At 40.9% G+C, this 25,880-nt stretch overlaps 3 protein-coding genes and 2 pseudogenes across 4 annotated transcripts in view; 2 read left to right on the top strand and 3 right to left on the bottom strand.

Moving 5' to 3' along the window:
- LOC149045293 (uncharacterized) overlaps positions 1–25,880 on the bottom strand; it is a 43,140-nt gene that overhangs the window by 3,607 nt on the left and 13,653 nt on the right. The window lies entirely within an intron of this gene.
- LOC149045295 (RNA-splicing ligase RtcB homolog) lies at positions 1,566–23,281 on the top strand (annotated as a pseudogene). The gene is made up of 17 exons (XR_016187189.1): positions 1,566–1,777; positions 2,902–2,980; positions 3,073–3,140; positions 4,021–4,069; positions 4,589–4,639; positions 5,059–5,153; positions 5,608–5,669; positions 6,036–6,085; positions 6,488–6,594; positions 7,751–7,855; positions 8,362–8,416; positions 8,568–9,143; positions 15,048–15,561; positions 15,801–15,864; positions 16,238–16,328; positions 16,462–16,515; positions 22,544–23,281. The product of XR_016187189.1 is annotated as an RNA-splicing ligase RtcB homolog (transcript).
- Positions 9,150–15,009, top strand: LOC149045298 (uncharacterized). Its single transcript, XM_089208084.1, has one exon. It carries the CDS (start codon positions 9,366–9,368, stop codon positions 14,637–14,639), a length of 5,274 nt encoding a protein of 1,757 aa, XP_089064210.1. The 5' UTR covers positions 9,150–9,365; the 3' UTR covers positions 14,640–15,009.
- LOC149045297 (NACHT, LRR and PYD domains-containing protein 3-like) lies at positions 17,226–19,800 on the bottom strand (annotated as a pseudogene).
- Positions 20,418–22,786, bottom strand: LOC149045296 (uncharacterized). Its single transcript, XM_089208128.1, has 2 exons — positions 22,342–22,786; positions 20,418–20,656 (listed from the first exon to the last, which is right to left on the bottom strand). Exons 1-2 carry the CDS (start codon positions 22,784–22,786, stop codon positions 20,433–20,435), a joined length of 669 nt encoding a protein of 222 aa, XP_089064254.1. The 3' UTR covers positions 20,418–20,432.

Raw genomic sequence — 25,880 nt, 5'->3', positions numbered from 1 at the left:
GTGGTGGTAATTTTAGAATTATCCCCCCAATTGTATGGTTAGTTAGGCATGTGTGCTCCAATAAAGCTGAATTTTCTTTTTTGCAAAAGAAAGCTGCTTTTTGATGTTCTTTCAAACGTGTACCAAGCTGATGTTTGGTCTTCCAGTGTGTTTGTTGTCACAGTCATTGCAAGGAATAGAATAAATGGCATCAGTTTGTTGTTCTTTTGTGACAGGATCCTTAGGTTTGGCAAAAATATGCCCCAAAGTCTCAGAAAATTTTTGAGCAACTTTAATGTTGTGGCTATTCAAAATTCTCTTGATGGGTTCCATAACACCCTGAATGTAAGGAATAACAGCAAAACCAGTCGCTGGTTCCCTTTCATCAGGCGTGCTACTAGTTGTAACTGGTTTTTGGTAGTTATGGAGAAGAGTCTTTGTATGGCCGTTTGCCTTTTGGACATTTGAAACATATTTCCTCTCCTCAGCCTTCGAATTGAGTGAAGACGGTAAACAGTCCGCCCTCCTGAGTAAAGTTTTGGCTACAGACTTTTTATGGCAAATAGGGTAATGAGAATCCAAAGCAAATTATTTCTCTGTGTGGGTAGGTTTACGACCTGATGCCTATTTACACCTCATCACAAAAAAAGGCAGCTAATTAGTGATGGTATAAAAGGACCTCTTGTTGCAGCATTTGGATCACCCCTGATGAAGGCATTAGACAGGAGCATCAAAACATTGGGTCTATGAATTTTACCTTCTTTGGTTACATTCAATAAATCTTTAAACCAGGGTAGTATCAAACCATGTCTGATTGTCCACCTGGTGGCCATGTTAACTTTAATATAACTTCTGGTAGGTTGATACACAAATGATTCAACCCAATTTGAATGTAATGGACAACCCTCAATTTTGTGTCAGTATAGACTGCACAAACATACATTTATGACATACATGTATTTTACAAGGTTGGATGATGCACAGTAGACTTTATCCATAAAATTTGCTGGAAATTCTCCCATTTATTACATTTAATAATTAAAGGTGAGTAATGATAAAAAAAATAAATAAACAAAAAAAATGACATACAAATATATTTTTTCCAATTTCTCAGTTACATGTACATACTCAAACTTAAGTCAAATACAAAGTAATTTCACCACGTGCTTGAATCTTATTTTCTGAATTTAACGACGCGGTAGGTTTTAAAGCACTTTAAGTAATTCACCTTCTGCGGCGGCCGCTCTTTTATTTTCTTCTTCCGAGCTGCTCCACTTGTACCAATTCCTGTTAGTTCTTTTAGATCATAATCTTCCATGACTTCAAGGGACACAAATCCATCCATTTTGCCCGCAAAGAACGAAGGATCGTCCAATACTACTGGTTCCCATTTCCGCTTCTTCCCTTTCGAATTCTTCTCTGCCATTATGGAGCAATGAGCAAAGAGCTTTAACTGAGAAACTGAATGTAAACGCTCTTTTGAATAACAGCAACAGTTCTGGTTTATCCCTAGAGAGTTAATAAAAACACTCTCACGTCGTCCGCCATTATGGATTACTTGCCAGAGAAAGACTGGATATGAAATTGTACTGCGCGTGATTCAAACAGGAGTCATTCGCTGATTTACCGCGACAGATCTTTTCTCTCTTCGCTGAATCAGCTGAAACCGTTGTGACACGTGAATGAAAGGACTAACATGGCGAAAGAACACCGTACATTCAAAGAGGAGTGCTCTTTCATTGAGCGCTTGAACAAAAACTCGTTCCTTATTAAGAAAGGCTTTGTCCCAAACATGAAGGTAAGTGAACGCGAGCCAAACATCGGATCGGAAGCTCAACTCCAGCTGAGTAGCGTGCGCATCAAAATACACGTCCTACGATGTAATACATGAGAATGTTCATATTAGGCCATGTTCATCTAAAATAAATCCCCTTACACCTGCCATATCCGTCATAGTAATTTACTTCTTTGAAATAGGTTTTGTTGCGGCAAACGAACATCAAGGCTCGATGAAATGCCAAGAAAATCGTGACCGGAGAAAAATGCCAACCAAATCCAGGGAATATATTACAGGGATATAACTTTAATCAATCTCGTAAACTGTAAACGAATTAAAAAAGGGACTTATATAATAGATTGCATTCAATTAAACACGTGGCGACTTAACAGCGTAAATGAATCTAACATAATAAAGGAACTAATAAATGAACCAAATGCTGGCTAAACACAAAATATACATACAAATAAGGACGAAAGAGCTTGCTCGAAACGAGATAAACAACAAAAAAGCGAAAACAACTTACATATCAGTCCCTATACGCCGGTGGCTTGAAATCACACTTTATAAATTAACTTTGTATGCACTCCGAACATGAACAGGCGATTAATGAAAGCGGGCGAGAAAAACTATTTAAAGGAATCAAATGGCACAAAGGCCAACTGTAACGCAAATGTCACGCAAGTTCGAAAGTCACGCATTTACAGGTTTTGTCACGACGAAAATTGGTTCACCCCCCCCCCCCCCCTTACACACCTTTTCAGCCCACGTTATGATCAAATCCTAGCCCCCGGCCCCCCTTCACGTCTCTTATGTCAGGACTGTTTCCTCTTTTTTTTTTTTTAGTTTCAATCAGTCAATTCACGAACTACAGTCAAACCTGTCTTAGGTGGCACCGTATTTAAGCACGCGCACTGTGGTGACGACTTAATACAGGGTTGACCAAATTGTATCCATTATCCATCTCCATTTCCCCAAGTTCCAGACTGTGGCGTTTTTCTGTATATTGTTGCAAGAATGTTCTAGTCAATTAGTACCATGGACAAATTTTTACATACTGTTTCAGATACAAGACTTGAGCTGTGCATTGCAGCTATTCGACTCCGAAATTCAAACTATTCTTTTCTTTTTCTTTTTCTTTAAAGGTTGAAGGTATCTTCTATATAAATGAGTTGCTGGAAAAGCTAATGTTTGATGAGCTGGAGAACTGGGCTGGAACTCAAGGTACAGTACTCTGAACATTTGGAATATAATACTGTTGTATTTGCTGCATTTGTCTTATTCCTTTTATACAGTTAAATTAAATTGCTCTCCAGGTATTGGTGGTTTCCTTCCTGGTGTAAAGCAGATTGCAAATGTTGCAGCTTTGCCTGGAATTGTTGGTGTAAGAATGATCATAACTTTTTCTTGTTGAAATTATAACTTAGTGTAATTGAAACTTGTTCAACCCTGGACCCAGTGGTTGGAAGGATGATAAGTGCTAACCCAGAGTTAAAATTAATTTTAATCAGAGTGTGTTCAATCCTTTGTTTAAAAGCCTTTTTAGAATAATTTGCTATAATTTCTTTAGAGCATCCAATCATCAAATTGCAGACTAAAGGAATTGTACATACTGAATTTTATTTGAAAGCTTTCAAATATGAAATCAGATTTCACACTGACTGTTAGTTGTCTAAACTCAGCTTTTAACAAACTGACCCTGTACCCGTGGGAAGCAGAGATGACAGAAGAGTTTCTTGTTATACAGTTTGTGTTTCCATAGTATTTTCACATAAAGATTTCACTTAAAGTGGTGCCAAATAGAGCATCCAGTTATCCAATCACATCCAGTTATCCCATTATTTCAGAATTTTGGTTTGTTGAACTTTCTCTGTAGTAAAATTTTATTTCCTTCTCAATACTTTGAGAATATTATGAAATTATATGAGTCAAATACCAGTATCCTAATATCCTTCTCAGGGAAATGCACATATTTTTTCCAGGCGAAAGAAGTCCTGAAAAAAGTACTTTCAGAAACAATATCATTCATCTTTAGATGGATTTGTCATCTCTGAAAGAACTTGTCATCTCATCAATAGGACTATATGAATGACAATAATACCCTCAGGCAGAGCTTTTTTTATCATCTTTTTTTTTTTAATGGAAAAATCTGTAATTTTGACAACATGCCAAAGCAATACCACCAAACAGCAGTAATAAAAAAAGGCTATGTATCTCCGTTTCTATTCTGAAATTTTTACTCATATTTTTTACTTGGCCCTCAGAGATCAGTTGGACTACCAGATGTTCATTCTGGCTATGGGTTTGCTATTGGTAAGTTACAACTCACACATCTGTAATAAATAAAATGTAATGTCCAATTGATTGTAAAATAATACTCAGGTTTAAATTGGATTTTATTTTTTTAATATAGGCTAATTGCTCAGTGGTTGTTCTAGAAAAGTAACAGTATGCTTCAACCATTCAGAGGAAATACTGAAAGCAATCAAAATTAAGTCATTCTTGCTCTCTCATTCTTAAAGTTGGTTGCATGTTCATAGTTCATAGTCTCATCTTTGTTCTTATTTGCTGTAATTACCCTTGATTGGAAGAGATTTTGCAATTCTCTGACAAAGTAGCTAAAATTGATTCAAAAACTATAATTATAATTCCTTGAGATGGAGTAATTTTTCCTATTATTAACAGAATTCTAAGTCATAACATTTATGTGACTCTAATGAGACAAGATGCCAAAAGTGAAGAGGTGCTTGTCTCTTGCAAAAGAAGTAATTTGGAAACTCCCCTTTGAGCAGGACTCTATTTCTTTTATTTCTTTTTTTTCTCTTTTTGTAGGGAATATGGCAGCCTTTGACATGTCTCTTCCAGAAGCAGTTGTTTCTCCTGGTAAAGTTAAAAAAAAGTCTACTTCATAAATGAATTGATGAACAGATTTATTAATGATTGATCAAAATTACAAGCTAGTGTAGCAAGACCAAAGTAGCAGTGAAATACCTTATGCTATTCTTTGAGTTTGTTCTGAATTGGTCATTTTATATTTACTTGTCATGCAAGATGGTGATGACACGCACAAGCCATTTCTTTGCATGGCTTTCAATTGGCCATATTATATGCATATTATTTAAAAATTGTTCACAATCCTTGTGGCACTGATCACAAAGTTTTTGACAACTTGTTGTCCTTGAAATGTATTTTTTCATTGTATGATTACTTTAAAAGAAGTCTCCCATCTAAATCTGATTTTAAAGAAGTTCTTATTGTTTATAATCATGAGAAGTATTCACACAAAAGATCATCTGTGTTAGGTGGTGTTGGTTTTGATATCAACTGTGGAGTGCGATTACTGAGGACAAACCTTGATGAGAAGGATGTCAAACCTGTTAAAGAACAATTAGCACAGGTACAGGGTAAAGTACATTATGGTTAAATTTCCTCTTCTTCCTTTTGACTGTCACTTACCCCCCTTGGTACAAATGTCTTTCTCTCCCCACTCCTCCTCTGCTACAAGTATCTAAGATATAATTTTCACCTAGAGGATACTGAGCACTCACCTGCCATAATTTTGCCTGCTTTAGCTTGCCTCAGGCTGGGTGCATTTCTACATGTACATGTACTTACACAATGTATCTTTCACGTACTAAGCACAGAGGACTTCAGTTATCTGAAACATTTGCAAACCAGCAAAACATTTAAGAGAACTGTTTTATTTTTTGTTTTAGTTTGTTTTGGTTTGTTTTGGTTTTTTGTTTGTTGTTTGTTTGTTTGTTTGTTTGTTTTCATGTTTCTTCTTAGTTATGCTAACATTTCCTAATTTCCATAATATTTGTTCCTTTTATTTTTTCTTCTCATTTCAGTCACTTTTTGATCATATTCCTGTTGGTGTTGGCTCTAAAGGTGTTATTCCCATGGGTGCAAAGTAAGCTGAGTTTTTCATCTCTTGTACAACTTGTCAGTCAAAGCTGTTTATTCTGACTTCAGTTACAAGCTTAACCCTTTCACTCTCAAGATTTCATTGGTGATTTTCCTTACTTTCTGTCATACTATCCCTATGATGATAGTTTGGAGAATTTGATATTGGATCAACTGATACCAGTGATTCCCAACTTGATATTTTTCTTTATCCTTATTACTTGTTTATTACTTGTCTGCTTGATAGTAAATTGAGATTGTAAGGAGAAATTCTGTCTTGGTCACTCATGGGAGTTAAAATGTTAATACTGTATTGGGTCCATTACTTTTTTTCTGTAATCATTTTAATATTTCTTATCATTTTCTCCAACAGAGATCTCGAGGAAGCTCTCTCAATGGGGATGGATTGGTCCTTAAGAGAAGGTTGGCCATTTTCCTAACTTTTCTTTTAGGTTGTATTTTTAAGGGGGTGTCTTATGAAAGCCATGTAGTTAATAGAAGGTGTGAGGATGTTTTTAATTCATTTTCGAGTTTATTTGGGTGATGGTAAGTTAGGAAATTCCAAATAAGGGTGCTTAATGGGTAGTTTTTATCAGAAAGAGGCAAGTGAGAAGTGGACAACAGAGAAAGCGTCACTGGGAAATTTAGATATACATTATACATGTGCCATCTCAAAGAAGTATTTTAAAAGAATTGAAAATTACGTTACCTGGTATTAAGGTGAACAAAATTGGAAGTTGAAAATCGTGACGGTCATATTTAAGGTGTCACTGGTGTTCATCTGAAGGCTTCTTAGTTGTATGTAATTTTGTCTTCTCATTACAGGTTATGCTTGGGCTGAGGATAAGGAGCATTGTGAAGAGTACGGATGAATGCTGGAGGCTGACCCTGGAAAAGTTAGTGCAAGAGCAAAGAAACGAGGCTTGCCGCAGGTAAATACAGAAGCACAGAAGTTTCATTTATAGCTCTTACTGAATAAAATAAGCAGGAGCGTTTGATACGAGCGTTGACTGCGTGACGAGGGTAGCGCAATTGATGACTGATTCTTTGCAGCCTGTTGTGAAGGCGCTCTTTTATCGAAAGTCCTCTGTAATCAAAGGGAACACTATTACAACGAGCAAGTAGAACAAAGTCAAATATGGCAAGGAACCAGTGGGATCTCATTACGAAATTGAGCAAACTCTACAGAGCTAGGGAGGGGGAGGGAGGGAGGGAGGCTACATATAGTACCATGTCGCGATTGATTTTAGAACAAGTTGCGTCTGCAGGGCGTGAAATTAACTTTTTTTTCTGATAGCCACTTGGCTCCTAAATTCTTCAAAGTGGTAGCCAATTCAAAAAAAGTTGGTCGCCATTTTCAAAGACAAACAAAATCTTTCTTTACGCTGTCAGCGTTCTAGATAGACTCTCCAAAATTAAGTTAGGGAAAAGATCTTTAACGTGCTACAAAGTGGACACTAGGATGGATGATATACAACGTTCAGGCTCATCTAAATCCAAGATGGCGTCTAGTTATCGATCGAGATGCATGTGCTACGTTTTGGAAACAAACTTAACGAAGAAGTTTGCCGCGGATTTATCTTTGCAAATCTTTTTAATTCACTATATCTCTTGGTAAGGTTATGATGAAACGTTCTAGTCGCCAATTTGGCGACTAACTTTCAGGATTTGGTCGCCAAAGTGAAAAATTTAGTCGCATTGGCGCCTGTATTAGGCGCAATTCCACGCCCTGGTCTAATCTTGCGAGAAAGTGGCACGAGTTTCCATCCATGACTGTACAGTGTTAGTAGCCAGTGGCGTCCAGATCACTTTCGACTTTCGACCAAAATTGTTCTCAAACGTACAGATTACTTCAAGCTCTAAGTAGGCTTTGAGTTAAGTAAAATGGTAGGTTTTTAGGGAATTTGCGGTGCTGTATCGTTAGGGGGTATAGCAGGATAAGATGATTTATGAACTGAATTGATGTGTAAATTAGCCACCGTTAAGAGTTCCTAAAGCTGACGTTTCGAATGTTAACCCTTTGTCAGCATTAGAAACCCTAAAGCTGACGAAGGATAACTGCTATGGCTTATCTTCTCCACTGATTAGCTTGGCACTCTTGGAGCGGGGAATCACTATGCGGAAATCCAGGTTGTGGATGAAATTTACGACAATTATGCTGCAAAGAAGATGGGAGTTGATCATCTTGGACAGGTAGAAAAAAGGGCACTTACGTCTTAACCCTTTAACTCCCAGATCAAATTTGTAATTCTCCATACTGTCAACCATACAATTGTTATGATGTTCGTTCAGAGAATTAAGTATTGGATCAACTAATTATCTGCAAATTGATATTTTTCTTTATTCCTTTCTGATTGATATTGTATTGATATTGTAAGTAGAAATTAAGTCTTAGTCACTCATGGGATCTATGACTTGCAAGGAGTGAGGCATGTGAGCAATTGAAGATCTTTTAGGAAAGCTGCTTGATATTTCTCTTGAGCTTGTAGGAAAGATCTTTTCTTAGTCTCTCTCGTTACATTTCAAACCTCATAATAATTATCTCTCGGTTCTTGTGTTTATTGTTACTCGTTTAGTTACCAACTACCACGACTACCAACTCGAACAGCTTCAACTGGGTCTCACTTAGAACTCTTTGGTTTAGGGTTAGTTTGGTTGCTAATGATCTTGTCAATAATTATATAATTTATGTTTAAAAGGTTTGTGTGATGATCCACAGTGGCAGTAGAGGACTTGGACATCAAGTGGCCACTGGTAAATGGTTTATATACCGTTCCTCTCTTTACGATAGATAAATGAATGTATTATCGACTTAACTTATGTCTCCACAGAAGGCAAGACTTGATTATTTTCCAGGTGATCGCTGTCACCCGAGTCATGCATTCTTGATTTCTTCATTTTACAGATGCACTGGTAGAAATGGAGAAAGCCATGAAAAGGGACAAGATTGAAGTCAACGACAGACAGGTTTGCTAACAGTGTAGTGCATTTAAGTCTGTGCATTAAGTTTGTATTTTGTCAAGTATTCCACTACAATTGCACTTGTCATGGCTGTCTACATTGACAAAGAAACTTGTAATGACATCTATTAAGTGGAACTTGCTAAAGTAGAATTTCCCTTAAGCTTTGTTTGCAGTTGCTCCAACAACTATTTTTATCCAGGCATCAAATTTAGTAGAGGGATAACGAGCCTTGATTAATTTACCACATCTACAGAAATGATATCTCTATACGTCATTACATGAGCAATTGCTCCCAGTGCAATTATAGTTGGATGGTTTTGGGGAAGTTTCGCTGTGATAGGTGTAATATAAATTGACTTTGTCTCTTTTCTCCGTTATTGGTATCTGTTGAGTCGATTTTCACATTGCGATCAATGGTCAGCTGAACGAACGGTGTACAGAAGACTCTCTTAGTACACAGGAAAGGATCAACCCGTGCATTTCCTCCTCATTATCCGCTTATCCCAGTGGATTATCAGGTCTGTCGGAAAAGTGACGTCAGCCGTGTAACCTCGCAACGCAAAACCAAGGGTGGTCTTTAGGATTGTGGTTTTGTAAAAGATATAGGCTAAGATCGACGCGATACGAAGCGTGTGACGACTAGAATAAAGATAGGAAAAGAAAACTACGCGAGTGACTAGTGTTGCTATACTGGGATTTCCAACACTAACTGGCACCTCCGACGGGACTGAGATCGAGACATGGAACTGGAGGCACTTCAGAAGAATTTGGACGCAAAACTCAAGCTTTTGGCGTACAAGCAAGAAAAGGGAAAGGGCATTGTGGACAAGGCAAACGCGACAACTATTGGGAGACACCGTGACGGGTTGGTGTGTTTAGCAAAAGAAGCGGACGAGATCAAATTAAAGATCGAAGAGAAGAAGATTGCAAAGGGTGAGCAAATGGACGAGGTATGTGCATGGAGCAATGAAATAGACAAAGTTATTGAGGGTGTAGACGCGGAGATCGAATACCTTGGGAAGTGTTTGGGGGAGGTGAAGAAAAAATCGCAAATGGCCGAAAAAGAAAGCGAGAAAGCGACAATCGCGAAGGAGAGAGAGGAGCAACTCGCGTTTGAAAAAGCACAATGGGAAATGAAGCTTGATTACGGAAAAAAATCAGAAGAATTAGGTAGCAAAAAAGGGAAAGGGTTATCAGGCGATTCCGGAATGCACGCAAAGTTGCCAAAGCTATCAATAACGAAGTTTGATGGGTCCTTCGAACAATGGCTCTCTTTTTGGAACAAATTTTCCGCGGAAATAGACGCGACGGATCTGTCAGCAGTGACAAAGTTCGCTTATCTAAAGGAACTCCTTGTTACAAAGGTACGAGCGGACATAGATGGACTCCCGTTCAATCTTGAGGGGTACGAAAGGGCGAAGGCCATCCTAAAATCGGAGTACGGGAAAACGTCAGAAATTGTAAATGCATATGTAAACAACATCATGGGTTTGCCTACCATCACAAGCGCCAGTCCAAAAGAAATTAATGAGTTTTACAAAAAGCTTCTGTTCAATGTACAAAGCTTAGAGACGCTCGGGAAGTTACGTGAAGTCTCCGGAAATGTGAGGGCGGTGTTAGACAAACTGAAAGGAATAAAGGGAGACTTAGTCCGGGGACACGAAGATTGGCGAGACTGGGATTTCGCTAAACTGATTCAGGCAATTAAAGGTTGGAGAGACATAAATTCAGAAGGAGAAGAAAGCGATGGTGCGAGTGTGTCCAAGAGGAAGAATGATCGCAACGACTGGAATGCCCGCGTTCCGCCGCCACGCGGAAGGTCTTATCAGGTCCAACAACAAGCAAATGGAGGACAGATGCGCGGATGCGTCTATTGCGATGACACGAACCACACATCCGCTAATTGCACCAAAGTTGTCGCGGTCGGAGACCGCAAACGAATTCTGAGCCAAAAACAGTTGTGTTTTAATTGTACAAGTGACAAACACAGAGCAGACAGCTGTAGAAGCCGCGGGTGTCATAACTGTCAACGCCGACATCACACGTCAATATGTGATCACCCACCAAGCGGTCACACAACGAGGGGAAGATTTATGACGGCACAAAACAAAGGAACAGAGAGAGTCGTGTATCCCGTTGTTGTCGTAGAAGTAAATGGAATCAAATGCCGCGCACTCCTAGACACTGGGGCAGGCAGCTCATACGCGTCGTCAGCTATCCTTGAACACCTGGGAAACAAACCGCTACGAGAAGAATTCAAGCGCATAGAGATGATGCTTGGGTCAACAAACAAGGTCATCGGAGTTCATAGCGTGACGATTGGCAGCCTTGATGGAAAATTTCGATTGGAAACGGAAGTCACCAGAGTGGACCGTAGTACATTGCTATCACTTGACAACCCAGGATATGCTGGGATACTGGAGAAATATCCCTACTTGGATGGGGTATACATGGACGACAGAGACGAGAAGCCTGAGCTACCAGTCCACATTATCCTGGGTGCGAGCGAGTACGCGAAAATAAAGACAGAAACCATACCAAAGATCGGACGTCCCGGCGAACCTGTTGCAGAGCTAACAAAGTTCGGATGGACAATTATGTCACCAGGTAAAGAAGTTGACCTCTCTAATATGTTCTTGACCCAGACGACAGCGGCAGATTACGAACAACTATGCAAATTAGATGTTCTAGGATTGCGTGACACACCAGGCGGAGATCAAGCAGATGTTTATGAAGAATTCAAGGAACAATTAACACGAGGGCCAGAGGGATGGTACGAGACGGGGCTACCCTGGAGGGGAAACCACCCTCCACTGCCCAACCACAGAGCGGGAAGCTTGAAGCGATTGGAAAGTACCATTCGGAAACTGGAGAAGAACGGAATACTCCAGAAGTATGACGCCATAATTAAAGACCAGCTTAACGAAGGAATAGTGGAGCGAGTGTCAGGCCCACCAGTGGGAAAGGAGTTCTATATTCCACATAAAGCAGTGGTGAGAGAAGCTGCAGAGAGTACCAAACTTCGAATCGTGTACGACGCCTCTGCCCGAGCTTCAGAGAAGGCTCCTTCTCTCAACGAGTGCCTTCACGCGGGACCTCCGTTGCAGAACAAGCTTTGGGCTGTTCTTGTCCGTGCACGTTTCCACCCAGTCGCGTTAACAGGTGATATCAAGCAAGCGTTCTTACAAGTACGAATACGGGAAGAAGACAGGGATGCCATGAGATTCCACTGGATCACGGACTTGCAATCCAGGCGAGTGGAAATACTGAGATTCACGAGAGCTCTGTTTGGTTTGGCCCCATCGCCCTTTCTTCTTGGGGGAGTTATCAAACAACACCTGGAAGCCTGTCGTACCGAGAATCCGGACCTGGTGAGGGAAATAGAGAAGAGTCTATACGTCGATGACCTTATCAGCGGGGGACCCACCGTAAAAGCTGCCCTTGAAGTCAAAGCAGGCGTTACCCATGTCTTTAACCAAGCCTCATTCAAGCTGCACAAGTGGCATTCAAATGTTCCGGCAGTGGAGTCCCCTGGTGAGTCTCTTAGCGAAGATACTACATTCGCGAAAGAACAGTTGGGTGCACCTCAAGAAGGAGGGGGATCTATTCTCGGGCTTCCATGGAACAAGCGACAAGATACCATTGAAATAAATTTCCCAACTGACCGCACCCAAGTGACAAAGAGAGGGATACTAGCGAAGATAGCAAGAGTGTATGACCCGTTAGGGCTCGCAGCGCCTATGACATTGAGTGGAAAACTACTGTACCGAGACGCATGTGATTTGAAAGTCGGATGGGATGCTCAACTTCCTGGTCAACTGGGAACCAAGTGGTCAAGATGGGAAGCACAGCTACCAGTGAGCATTTCCGTACCCAGAGCCATACCTCAACACTTTGAAGAGATCAGCAACATTGAGCTACATTGTTTCGGCGACGCAAGCGGACAAGGCGTTTCTGCGGCAGTGTACGGTGTCATATCTCAACCATCCGGTGATAGTGTTGGGCTGATAGCAGCCAAAGCTAGACTGGCGAAGCAAGGCCTCACCATCCCCCGCCTCGAGTTGGTCTCCGGTCACATGGCGACCAATCTCATTGTGAACGTTAAGGAAGCATTAGAGGGTTTCCCAGTTGGAAATATGGTTTGCTGGTTGGACAGCAGCGTTGCGTTACATTGGATCAAGGGAGCAGGGAGTTACAAGCAGTTCGTAAGCAATCGAGTGCAGAAAATCCAGCAACACCCAGAAGTAAACTGGCGTCATGTGGGTACAAAGGACAACCCAGCTGACCTTGGCAGTCGGAGCGGAAGCGTGGAAAATGAAGAGCTATGGTGGAGAGGGCCTGAGTGGCTACTAGACCGAGAGCGATGGCCAGCCAATATTAAGACAACGGCCACACCAGACAGTCAGGCGGAAGCAAAAGTGATACGGGAAGTATTCGCTGTAGCACAAGCTAAGACAGACATCCTAGACGCCTTGCTGATCAAGTTCAACTTATGGAAAACCCTAAGGGTTTGTGCGTGGGTGACTCGATTCATACATAACCTACGGAGCGAAAAGACGAGAAGATCTAAGGGACCACTCACGACAGAGGAGATCGAGATGCAGCGACACCTGTGGCTAAAGCGAACACAGGTGAATTTCAAGAGAGACGAGCGGTTCGAAGATCATCGTGTTCAGCTGAACCTACAAGAAAACGCAGACGGGTTACTGGAATGCCGAGGGCGGATTCAGGGAGACTATCCCATTTACTTGCCTGAGTCTCATCCGTTCGCGGAGAAGATGGTGGCAGACGCACATATCAGGACACTCCACGGGGGAGTGAGCCTCACAATGGCAAAGATTCGTGAAAGGTACTGGGTTCCCAGGTTGCGTCGCCTTGCAAAAAGAGTCGTTAAAGCTTGTAACGGCTGCAAGCGGTTCCGCGCCACAGCGTTCGCGGTTCCGCCACCAGGACAGCTACCAAGGGATCGTACCGAAGGAGAAAATACGTTCCAAGTAGTCGGAGTGGATTTCGCCGGACCACTGAAGTATAGAAAGGGGAGGAATCATGAAGGCAAAGCTTACATAACGCTTTACGCCTGTAGCCTGACCAGAGGTATTTACCTTGAGCTACTACCCAGCCTAGAAACGGGAGAATTCCTTCGATGCCTGAAACGGTTTATCGCCCGACGTGGGCGGCCAGAAAAGATTTACTCAGACAACGGGAGTACTTTCGTGGCAGCAGCTAAGTGGCTGAAACAAGTGATGACTGACGAACGCCTCAACGAATTCCTCTCCCGTCAAGAAATCAAGTGGCAATTCAACCTGAGCAGAGCACCCTGGTGGGGAGGGCAGTTCGAGAGAATGGTTGGATTGGTGAAGAGAAGTTTACAGAAGACCATTGGAAACGGGTTCCTAACGTGGACCGAGTTAGAGGAGGTTATACTAGACGTAGAGGTTGCAGTCAACAACCGACCTTTAAGTTACGTGGAGGACGATGTGCAGCTACCGATCTTGACCCCCCACTCCCTGTTGTTTGGTCAACCAAATGCACTACTCGAGTTGGAACCGCACCGCATAGAAGACGGTGAATTACGCAAGCGAGCAAAGTATCTCAGACGATGCAAGGAGGCCGTCTGGAAGCGATGGACGGGGGAGTACTTAAAGGGGCTGCGCGAACGCCATCGTCTAAAGAATCCTGGAAAGCCCGAAAATCCTATTGTGGGCGAGGTCGTGCTGATCAAGTCGGACGACAAGAATCGCGGGAAATGGAAGGTCGGGATCGTCACGGAACTAATCAAAGGGCGTGACGGTGTTGTCCGGGGAGCAAAGTTGCGCACAGGGACCTCACATCTAGAGCGAGCAGTACAGCAGCTGTATCCGTTAGAACTGTCATGTGATCGACCGGGAGACGGCGACAGACCTCCAACGACCGAGTTGCGCATTGAAGCGCCAGCGTTCAGGCCTTCCCGTGATGCAGCCGTCGCAGCAAGATTACGTATGGAGGATCTTGCTCACGATGAGGAAGGGGATTGAACTTTGAACCAAACCGAAACAGATTGGATGACAACAGCGGATCGGATGCTTGAACATTCTACTTATGAACTGAACATCTGCCACTATGGCTACTGATTGATCAATGATTAGTGTGATTAGGAAATCGATTGAGAATTCTAGATGATAGATTCGTTCATAAAATCTAAGCGATAAGGTTCATTTCTCGACAGACATTTGCTCTCCGAGACAAATGGGGGGAGGGTGTCGGAAAAGTGACGTCAGCCGTGTAACCTCGCAACGCAAAACCAAGGGTGGTCTTTAGGATTGTGGTTTTGTAAAAGATATAGGCTAAGATCGACGCGATACGAAGCGTGTGACGACTAGAATAAAGATAGGAAAAGAAAACTACGCGAGTGACTAGTGTTGCTATACTGGGATTTCCAACAGGTCGGCTATTCACTGTTTACTACTCCTTTCGATCGCAAGGTTTAAGGTTTATTTTATTTTACTTTTTTTAAGTTAGAAATCGTTGTTTGAGTGCTTACAGTCGTTCGCTCCAAGGTTTTTTACTGGTCCAACACTTTTCGTGTTGGGCTATTTCTTTCCCAGTTTTAATCGCATTCTTCGTCACGTTCATTCTCCCTTCCCTCCGTTTCCCTTCAATCGCTCGATGATTGGAACCCGCAGAGCACCATACTTCCTTTTGGGGGCAAGCACCTTTCTTGTTTTACTTTTACGTTCTTTTGTCTTCGGGTTCATTTATTCGCTTCTTCCTTGGCTCCTTTTTCTCGACTGAGGGCGCAGGTGGCTCAACAGGCAGCGTTTTGTTTCACGACTCTAAATTAATGAAAACTTTCTTTGCTCTTGCTGAGATACATGTACTCATCGTCTTGTCCATTATTTTATCAGTTGACTGGTCAACCTGTACTGATTGGAGGAACCATGGGCACGTGTAGATAAGGTAAAGTGTAGGTGTAGGTGTAGGTAGGTAGTGTAGGTGTAGGTAAGTTAAAAAGTAGTCTCGGGGAAGTAACGTTCAAAGGTATTGTTATTATTGTAGGTGTTTGCTATTATTGTTGGTGTTTTCGATCCCTATACATATAGCCTTATGAAAAACACTTTTTCACGAGGGACGAAACTATTGGTTATCTTGAGCAGACATGGAGACCCAAATTGTTCCATGTTTTGTTTGGTTTTCAGTTATGTTTTGACAGGAACGGAAAAGGGAATGAACCAGACGTTTGGTACCACGTGTCACGGAGCGGTAAGTTCATATATTATACGCAATATTGTTTCTTGATTTGAAAGCATGATGACATAAAAAATGCAAAATGACCACAGCATTTCCTGGTTTCAAACCTTGGGTTGGATAAGGTTTGAAACGTGTAAGCAAATATGTTTGTTTGTTATGATTTTTTCTTTCCCATTTTCCCAGAAAGTATTTTGAAATGGATATTTATATATATATATATATTATCTATCTATCCATTTTTCTTCAGGGAAGGGCATTATCAAAATCAAAGTCACGGTGTGTGTTAGTAGTACTAAGAATAAAGTCATCAGCTGGTCCATCTTGACCTAGTCATAAACATAGTTCCATTCATGCAGTTTTAATTGTCCTTTCCATTCTCTTTCAGCCGAAATATTGACTATCAAGAAGTTCTCAATGGTCTTAAATCCAAAGGAATCTCAATAAGAGTGGCTTCCCCAAAACTGGTTATGGAAGAGGTAACGAATCAGTAAATGGCCGCCTTTTTTTTTTTAATTCGTTTTCATGCTGTAGCTTCCATGGCACTGCATCAAAAGCTGTTGAAATCTTAAAAAAAGAAAATGTGTGTTAATTGTGTGCATTTTTGTTCAGCTTTTTAACAGGCTCCTGAGTCTTATAAAAACGTCACTGATGTCGTTAACACTCGTAAGTATAAGCGTCTCTTGTTGTTCGATGTTACTTGCTTTTCAGGTTTTCATTGTTGCAGGTTTGCGTTGTGTTGTCAACGGTTTACAAAGAAAACAATCCCTCAAGATACATTTTAACTCCAAGAACTTCCGAGACAATGAGATTCTAACCTAAAGACGACAGCTCGTTGACGATGCAGGATTCCCTACCTTAGACACGAACTCGTTCTTCTGCTTATAAGGTGTCCTATCCGGCTGAGATAACTAAGAGTCGTTAGAGTCAGTTTCTTTTCCCTTCAAAGCAAATCATGTTTTTCCTTTCTGCAATCGGTTCACCTATCTTCAACGTCAAACACTGAAGTGCCTCCGTAATCAAGTTTTCACCTCTTTGAACTTGAGAAGCATAATAGAGAATTCCCCTGTGAAATGTTTGCATTAGTTCCGTAGAAAGTTAAATTTGGAAAAAATCATGAAATATTCTGATCACGAAACTGATGATGTCGTTTACTCGATCCAGGACATCATCATCATTGATTGTGTAAACACCCATCTCTGTCAAAGTGTGGTTACTTGACATATTGGTGTCCGTAATGTTTAACATAGACTGACAAAACCGGAATCGATGATCTGATACTATACGCAGATTAAGTGCGGTGACTGTACATGTTGGTGTCTGCAATGCTTGACATAGCCTGGCATTTATAAGTATGAAAAAAGAACTATTTAAAATATGTTTTTGGATTTTAATGTCCCTTATCAGATTGCAAGAAAGTAAGCAAGATTTGATTGGTTCATCTTTGCTAAACAAGCTGGTTCAAGTTAGAATCGATAATAAGTCGATACTAGCACTAAAGATTGATGTTTTGCGGTAGCGATTTGTACTTATCACAAACGATTGGTGGCAGCACTGACGATTGGTATCGTTACAATTTCTGTATTTTACAAATAACACAAGCCATACTCGTTTAACACTATCAACTGACATTAAAACCTATAATTGATATTAAGCGCTATCGATCTGTCTCGGAACACCAGCGATTTACAACTGGCGCTTTTAATTGGAGTCTTACAACGGCGATTGGTGGAACAACAAAAGCGATTGAGGCTTAGGGCTAATGATTGAACATTTTTTAGAGCGGAGACTAAATTGATTTTAAAACATGATTTGTTGATAGCTCTAACGATTGAGTTTCATCACTAACGAGTGATAATTTTGGCACAAATGGCTCCCCATACTTTCCATGTTGGTATTTGTAATGCTTCACAGAGACTGACAACACCGGCATCGGTGATCTGATTACCACGCAGATTAAGTGCGGTGACTTTACATGTTGGTGTCTGTAATGCTTGACATAGACTAGCAACACCGGCATCGGTGATCTGATTACTAACCAGATCAAGTTCGGTGACTTTACATGTTGGTGCCTGTAATGCTTGACAAAGACTGACAACACCGGCATCGGTGATCTGATTATGACCCAGATGAAGTTCGGTGACTTTACATGTTGGTGTCTGTATTTCTTGACATAGACTGGCAATACCGGCATCGGTAACCTCCCCACCACTCAGTTCAAGCGTGGTGATTCTATTCCATTCAGATTCCTCCTCGGCATTGAGCGCACCAAAAACATTTAATGTAAAAGACACAACAGGGCAGTCCACATACGCCATCCCGACGCGAGAAAGATCAAAACGTCCATTACGTATGCAGAATATGTCGTGAAATCTCCTTACTATTCCCTTAGTAAACTCGATGTCTTCGTATTGTAGGAGACATTTAGAAATTAAAAGCCCCCTCGTGCATTCATCTGCTGATAGGTCGTCGCTGAGAAATTTGTTGATAATCAACTTTTCCACAAATTCGTTGTCTTTTTGCTTGGACAAAATACCCGACATAAATAGAACTACTTCTGTAGACACGTGTCTGGGGGGGATTGTTCTTGTCTTTACAAACCAACGAGCCGCTAAGTACTCTTGGACAGTCAAGTGTGTAAAAAAAAAAATGTTTAGTCGTCGTAGAAAAAGATTTTCTGAAAGGAGGACCGCAATGAAGAAGACCGCTTCCACACAGCCTTTCAAACTCGTGTAAGTCAAGAGTTTTCAAATCCTCTTTAAGGAAAAGAAACCTCCTCTCCAGAAGAAGTTGAGCAGCCAGCTCTGATAATTCATCCAGAGTCTCTTCGAGAGAGGCTCTTTTCTTTTTATCGAGCTTTTGCACGAACATGTTGACCACTTCATCATAAAGGTCACTTGTTTTCACCGGGAGAGGATTATTCTTCTTTGATTGCTGTAGAGTATATTCAAAGTAGGAGCACATAAGAAAACAGAGCACAGGAATGTGGGCAAAGCTGATAAGATTGACATTCTTTGTAATGTGTTCAATTACAATATTTTTCATTCGGTCGTTGTTTTTAAAATACTTTGCAATGTATTCTTTTACTTGTGGCTCGGAAAATCCTGTAATTTCAACTTATCTATCAAAATAGATGTCTTTGGCTTTTATTTTGTCAGATTCATCGGGTCTTGACGTGATCATGACGACTGAACCTCTCAGTAGTTTTCCTTTGATAAGCTTGGCACACAGTGCTGCTACTGGCATTTTCTTTTTGGCGTTATTTGGGTACTTTTCATCTGAATCACTAGCAATGTACTCTTGTTGTGAACACTCGTCATACCCGTCGATTGATCTGTTCTGGCATCAGAGGAATTATCAATGCTTGGTTTGCCTCGTACCTTCTCGGTCGTTCACAAGTAACTGAAGTGGGTTTTAACTTATCTACCGAATGTATGATCTCATGTGGTGTCCCACAGGGGTCTGTGCTTGGTCCTCTGTTATTCTTAATCTATATTAACGATATTCACAACTCTTCAGCGAAATTGTCATTCTATCTCTTTGCTGATGACACGAGCTTGTTGTATGCTGACTCTAATTTGAAATCTCTTGAAAAAACCGTCAATAGCGAACTGCTCAAAGTCTCTGACTGGCTCAATGCAAATAAGTTAACGCTCAATGCTAAAAAGTCAAACTATGTTATCTTTCGTCCATATCAACGTAAGTTGAACTACTCGATTAACATTGAAATGATCGATAACTGTACTCAAATTCCTACCACGCTTCAGTGCGAAGACCATGTTAAATATCTTGGCGTCCTATTGGACAGCAACTTAAGCTGCAAATTTCAAATAAATAATGTTGCATTAAAAATAAGCAGAACTGTTGGTGTTGTTGCCCGTCTTAGGCACTTCGTCCCACGTACAACCCTTTTAAAACATTATCAATCATTGATCTTGCCTCATCTGACATATGGTTTGGCGGCTTGGGGTCAAGCTGCCAAACCCCATTTAAAAAAAATCCTCGTGCTTCAAAAACGAGCCCTTCGTTTGATGTACTTTTCTGAACCTAGAGCCCATGCTGTGCCTTTATTTATTTCCTCGAAAATTCTACCCCTACAAATGTTATATGCTGAAAAAGTATCTTCTATAATGTTTGACGTTTCCTGCATGAATGCTCCGTCTAACATCTGTGATTTCTTCACTAAAGCTAATTCAAAGCACAGGCATGAGACCAGGTTTTCTTCGTCTGGAAATTATTATGTTCAAACTTCAAGACTGAATCTAAATCAAGATTCTTTTTCCAGGTTTGGAGCTAAACTTTGGAACGCAATTCCTAACGAATTTCGTCAACTCTCCAAAGGAGCTTTTAAGAAAAATTTTCATGACTTTTTGCTCTCGATAATGGAAGCAGAGGACGATTATGTTGAAGTGCTCATTCTCCTACAAAAAATGGCAAATTCTGCATCCTCGACTCAATGTATATAATTGATAGTTCTGTTAGTAGTAAATTTGATTGTAATATCATTCTGTAAGACTATATATTTTGTAACTTTAGCTTGTTTTTTTTTCAGTAGTTCTTATTTATCCAGATAGTTTATTTAGTTACTTTACAATTATTATATTATCTGTTATGACTGCTGTAACCTTTCCTCTCCGCCTGCCTCGTCTAGCTTTTGCTATTTGCGGGTGGAGATGGCAAAATGATTTGCATGAAATAAAGTATAGTGTGTGTGTTCTCACATTGGACATGGCCGGTGAGGCATTAGCGAGGTACTCGGTTTGGCTTCTTATTGATTCTTTTAACGCATCGGAGTATTCTGCTACAGCTGAAAAGAAAACCGTTACCTCCATTTATTTTCATAAACCATTCATGTACTAACTTTTTCAATGCTCGACGAAGAGTCATTGAAACGCGATTGTTTCATTGACTATCACACTCGCTGAGTTTTGCTTTAATTAGGCTTTCCAAAGGTGCAAGTTAATCTCGAATCCGTTCGCAATTAATTGACACCAAATTCCGACAGACCAATTGAAAAAGCGTAGCAAGGGGTTGGTGTGAAGGTTAAATTATTTCATTCTTAATAATATGCCTGCAAACATTTCAGAACGCTCATTAGATGAGAACACGTTAATTAATCCCAAACAGCGCAGAAAGTTGAGATTTAGAGCAGAAAGTTGGAATTGATTGTAGACAGATGAAACAGTTTGATTGCTAGGAGAGTCACAAAAGCGTAACAAAATAAAATAGCGGAGAGGTTAGGGGAAGGTAACAATCTTTTTAATCCAGAGTTTGATGAAGAATGCAAAAAATAAAATACAAAACAAAGCACAAACAACTGGCCAAAAGTCTAGAAGGTTTGTGCATTGAAAAATATATATCGGAGGCCCTTAACAAACTTCTTGTGGAATTTCACGCAATAGTTTGTAAGAAAGACGAGGAAGATTCCGGAATTCCGGAATCCAGCACTCACAGCGTGGAATCCAGAATCTAATACTGTTCTGGATTACCTTACATGAGGCGTGGGATATCTTTCTTGTACTGATTATTGCTGTCGACCGATACCTAAAAGACTAAGAGTGCAAAAATCCGATTGTTCGTGACGGTGAGTATAAAATCTCGACCCAAATTTTTGGGGAAAAGCCCGACTACTCCAGCACAAGGTAAAGGCAAGCGGCCGAACCAGCGAGCCATGACACGGAAAAAAAAAAGAGGAAAGAAAGAAACAACTAATTAAAAATTATTAGTATTATTAAAAAGTATTCGCATGTTTTTTTTTCGTGCAATTTGGGATAAAGCAGCACTTGTAAATTTTATTTAAATACTAAAAATTGCTCTCGCCCGACAGGCTCGCGCAATTTGTTCGCTTTTGAAAAATTTGCTGGCGCTGTTTCATCCTAAATTTTACTCTAAATCATGTGATTACCAGCACTAACCGACCCATTTCGGTTGCGGTACCAGGAATTTGTGGTACGGGAGGAACTAACTTTGACTTAGAAAACTTTTTGTGTGTGTGTTTACGCCAGAGGCCTTAGTACACTTAGTGGAGAGAATGCGTCCTGTCGTCTCCACTTCATCAAGAATTTTAGCTTTTTCCCATTTCTTTTTTTCGACGAACCCGACCAGGCAAATACTGTAGGACTTACTGCAGTTTTTTTGGTGCAAATAACCTTGGCAGGGAATCTATTTGAACTGTGAGTTCTCTTTACTCCTCGCATGAGGAATAAAAAAATAGATAAATAACTCGCTTATCACCCAAAAAATTCATGGAAAAGCCAACACCTGGTCTTTTTTCCAATTTCGGGTCAGAGAGAAAGGGGTCAGTTCTAGTGGAAGATATTTCTCTGAGTTTGAACTCTTGTTAAAGGTAGGCATTCTATAATACTAAAATGAACTGATTGTTAAATTGCTTATCACCCTCTGATCAGAGGCCCTTCAATCTTCCTCTTCAAGTTTCCTTTCTCAAGAAAGATCAAAAGGCCGTGCACAGATTTTACCGTCGATACACAATACCTTTGTCTTCTGCTTTCTTTATAGGGTTAACGATTGCTTCCTTTAATTCATCCATGCTTTTACCAAACTGCTCTGTCATTTCATGCAGGCTTTTACCAATTTCATCCAATTTTTCTTTGATGCTGACTTCATCCATGATGCACTGTTTTAGAAGCTCTTTGTAGTGTTCTTCGAAATCAGGGTCCATGCATTCCTTCTTCAGATCATCAATAGCACTTCGATAACCAGTTCCTCCTAGTCTCACCAATGAATCTTGGATGTCCTGCCAGTATTGATTGAATGTTGGGTCATCAACTGAGGAGTTGCTGACATGACCATAAACTGTGTTTCTGTAGCACTTGATACGAACGATATCTGCCTCGAAGGTTGTGTCTGTGGCAGGAGGAAGTGTATCCCAGCCTGTCGCTGGAGGAGCAAGACCACAAATGTTCCTCAGCAAGACCATAAGAAGAGTTATATCGAAATTCTTCGATGAAACTGAGGATCTGACAGCAGGATACAGTTTGCCCCATTGTAGGGGATTTAACACTTTCTTTTTCAGTGATTGTAGCACTGTATGGACTGAAGGACTGGACAAAAGTGTGTCTAGGTTACCGGTTGGACGCTTCTTTTCAAATGCTTCTCTCAGGACATCTGATCCGACATCCACCAGAAGCCTGCACAGCCGGGCGTAATTGGTTGTCTCTTTTGACGAATGAAACGAAGGTGCTGCAGCGGTGGCCACGAAGAAATACCGGATCGTTACTAAGAAAAGGTCTATGACTTTTTAACCAAGAAATTTGCTTGCTGCTTTTTCGTCAGTCTTCCAGGTCCAGCACTGAAAGAATGAATAAGATATTCGATTTCAAAACCAATTGACTCACACAAATATTTTCACTTGCAAAAGTGTTCGTTATATCTCAAGGTCACCAAGGGTATTGCATTAAACTGATTTTGAATACCTCTGGAGCACTGATTTCTCTTTTAAAATTGCTTGCAAATGCTTCTCGAATCTGCTTTTGCGTGACTTAAAAAAAAGCGTGACATATGGCCGTTTCATTTAGTGTGGAAATCAAACTGGCCTTTTCTTCAGATCCGAGTAGAACTCCTTCCTTTTAGCCGGCGCACTTTCCATACACGTAAATTAGGGGAATTTAGGGCAGCATTGCAGGGTTTTTGGCTGATAGCTTCCTAATTTCAATCACCAGCGTGTTTTACAATGTATTCAAATATTGATATAAAGTAAAGAGAGGTTGATCGCATCTGGGAAAAAAGAATTTCTTCGGATTCGGAATTCCACCAAAACAATCCGTATGATCATACTCCTTTACACTTCTCTTTTGTTTAACCTGTGGCTGTCGGAAATGAGACTAAAAAATCTGCTATTTTTCCATTAGTTTACAGCAACATTTGCAATTTAGCCTCTGCTTCTTTGGTTAGTTCCTCCATGCTTCGCGAGTCCCGTCGGAGGTGCCACTGTGTCGGAAATGAGACTAAAGAATCTGCTATGTTCCGAAACTTCGCGTTTTATTTATGAAATCAACTTGATATCTCTCTCCCTCCCTCCCTCTCTCACGCTCCGGTCTCTCTCATTTTTAAATATATAATATGTTCAATCATCTGTCACTTATCGCAAAAAATCAACCGGAAATCAATTAACGCTGAATAATCTCTCACATGGCAAAATTCTTGAATTAAACTCGATCTACATCGTAAAAGAGGTTATCGTTCATCGTGATGGTAAGTAATAACAAACTGTGTAATAGTTTGTCTCACGATGTAGTCAGTTCAGATGTAGATCGCGACGTTTCGACTGCTTGCTGCTAGTCTTCATCAGGCGATGGGGTCGACTGCTCACTCGTTACCATTTGTATCAAGGCTATCTAATCGCGATTGCATCGACCCCATCGCCTGATGAAGACAAGCAGCAAGCAGTCTAAACGTCGCGATCTGCATCCCAATTGACTACTTTATAACTTTATAACAACTTTATTGGGTACGTCTACGGATAGACGGACGCCAAATGGGTTAGTGCAGCGGGACATGGAGTCCCATACGGGGCACTACCCCTCTTAAATCCACCCAACCCAACCCAGGGGAGGACATCCATCACACAGTAATCTCGTGCGTGGGAAATTAACGTCTCCTACCCCAAACCCTGCAGGAGACGGGACCTCCGGCTTAACGTCTTATCCGAGAAGACGAAGCAAGGTGAGTGAAGCGGCTTGCTTAAGGCCACAACGTAGTGCTCCGGCCAGGACTCGAACCCGGGCCGTCCGACCCAGAGTCCAGCGCTCAGACCACTGGACCACTCACGCCTCAATTAAACAATTTATCATAAACTTAATCTAGGCTATCGATGACCTTTTTACTTTCAGGAGATAAATTGTGTACATGTAACTTATTCTACAATTCGATTGCCACCTAGGCAGAGCTTCATGAGAACGAAGTGGCAGCAGATAAACAAGTGAAGCACAATACAGCGTGAACGAGGGAAAAAAATTGCACGAGGTGCTGTCAGTGATAAACATAAAAGGACATAAAAGGACCGTTAAATTGACTTGGCATGAGCTAAAAATTACCTCAGCGATTTTTTCACAAATGGTGAATACTGCAATCTTGCGTGATCCAAAACGTATTGTGGTAAAATTTCCGCACAGCCCCACACTTCATTATGCATTCAGTTCTTGAATAGAGAAAACAATAACTAAAACAATACATTGCTATTGGGAAAACAGATTTGTTTAACAATAGTATGGGGCTGTACGGAAATTTTACCCGTATTGTTATTTTTAGTTTCTAATCGTGTCGTGTTTGTGAGTGATCTGTAGCGTATCAGGACTATACCAGGACTTCGATTTTAATCGTTGCGTAACCACATGAACCGATTTTAGTCGAATGATTTCGACAAACTCGGTAAGATTTAATCGATCGTTCGACTGTATGAGCCATTTTCTTCACCCTTAGTGACTTCTTTTTATGGTCAATTCAGCCTGTGTGCGGGCTAAAATAAAGACGGTCGGGAAGGTAAAATGCTTGCTAGCGCAGCGTAGATTCACTTGAGGTCGTAACGATGTGTTTATTACAAGTTGTAATAGACAAAAAGAACGTATTCAAACTGAAACTCGACTCAATATGGAATAATCTACAAACTTATCTCCAAAGGTTGACTTGTGAGCTCTCACTCGGAGGCCCACTTGCAATTGGTTTGCGGTCATGGAAGCATAACGATTTCACCTGGTTATATTATCAGCTCCCTGCAACATGCGTTAATTTAGGTCAGTCAGGCTTCGATGTCTCAGCAGTCATCAGAATAGAAAAAAGTTGGTTGAGATAAAGGTTTGTCCATTTGCGACCTAAGATGAAATCTCGTATACAAGCGGATTTCATCGTCAAATGACGCAGACAATTTCAATTCGGTGAGCTCACACTTGCAGTTTCCAAACACTAACCTTTGCTCTGCGCTATCAATAGTTTCCGTCACATCTTAAGAGAGTGTCTCTGTAAGAGCGGTCCGGTCGATTTTGCTTGAGACACGGATTTCGCTCGTTTCTCGTGTG

Source organism: Pocillopora damicornis, chromosome 5 (genome assembly GCF_964200805.1).
Source record: "Pocillopora damicornis chromosome 5, jaPocDami1.2, whole genome shotgun sequence".
In the NCBI taxonomy this organism is placed as follows: domain Eukaryota; kingdom Metazoa; phylum Cnidaria; class Anthozoa; order Scleractinia; family Pocilloporidae; genus Pocillopora; species Pocillopora damicornis.
The sequence above is the reverse complement of the archived record's forward strand: the minus strand, read 5'-3'. Positions and strand labels throughout refer to the sequence as shown.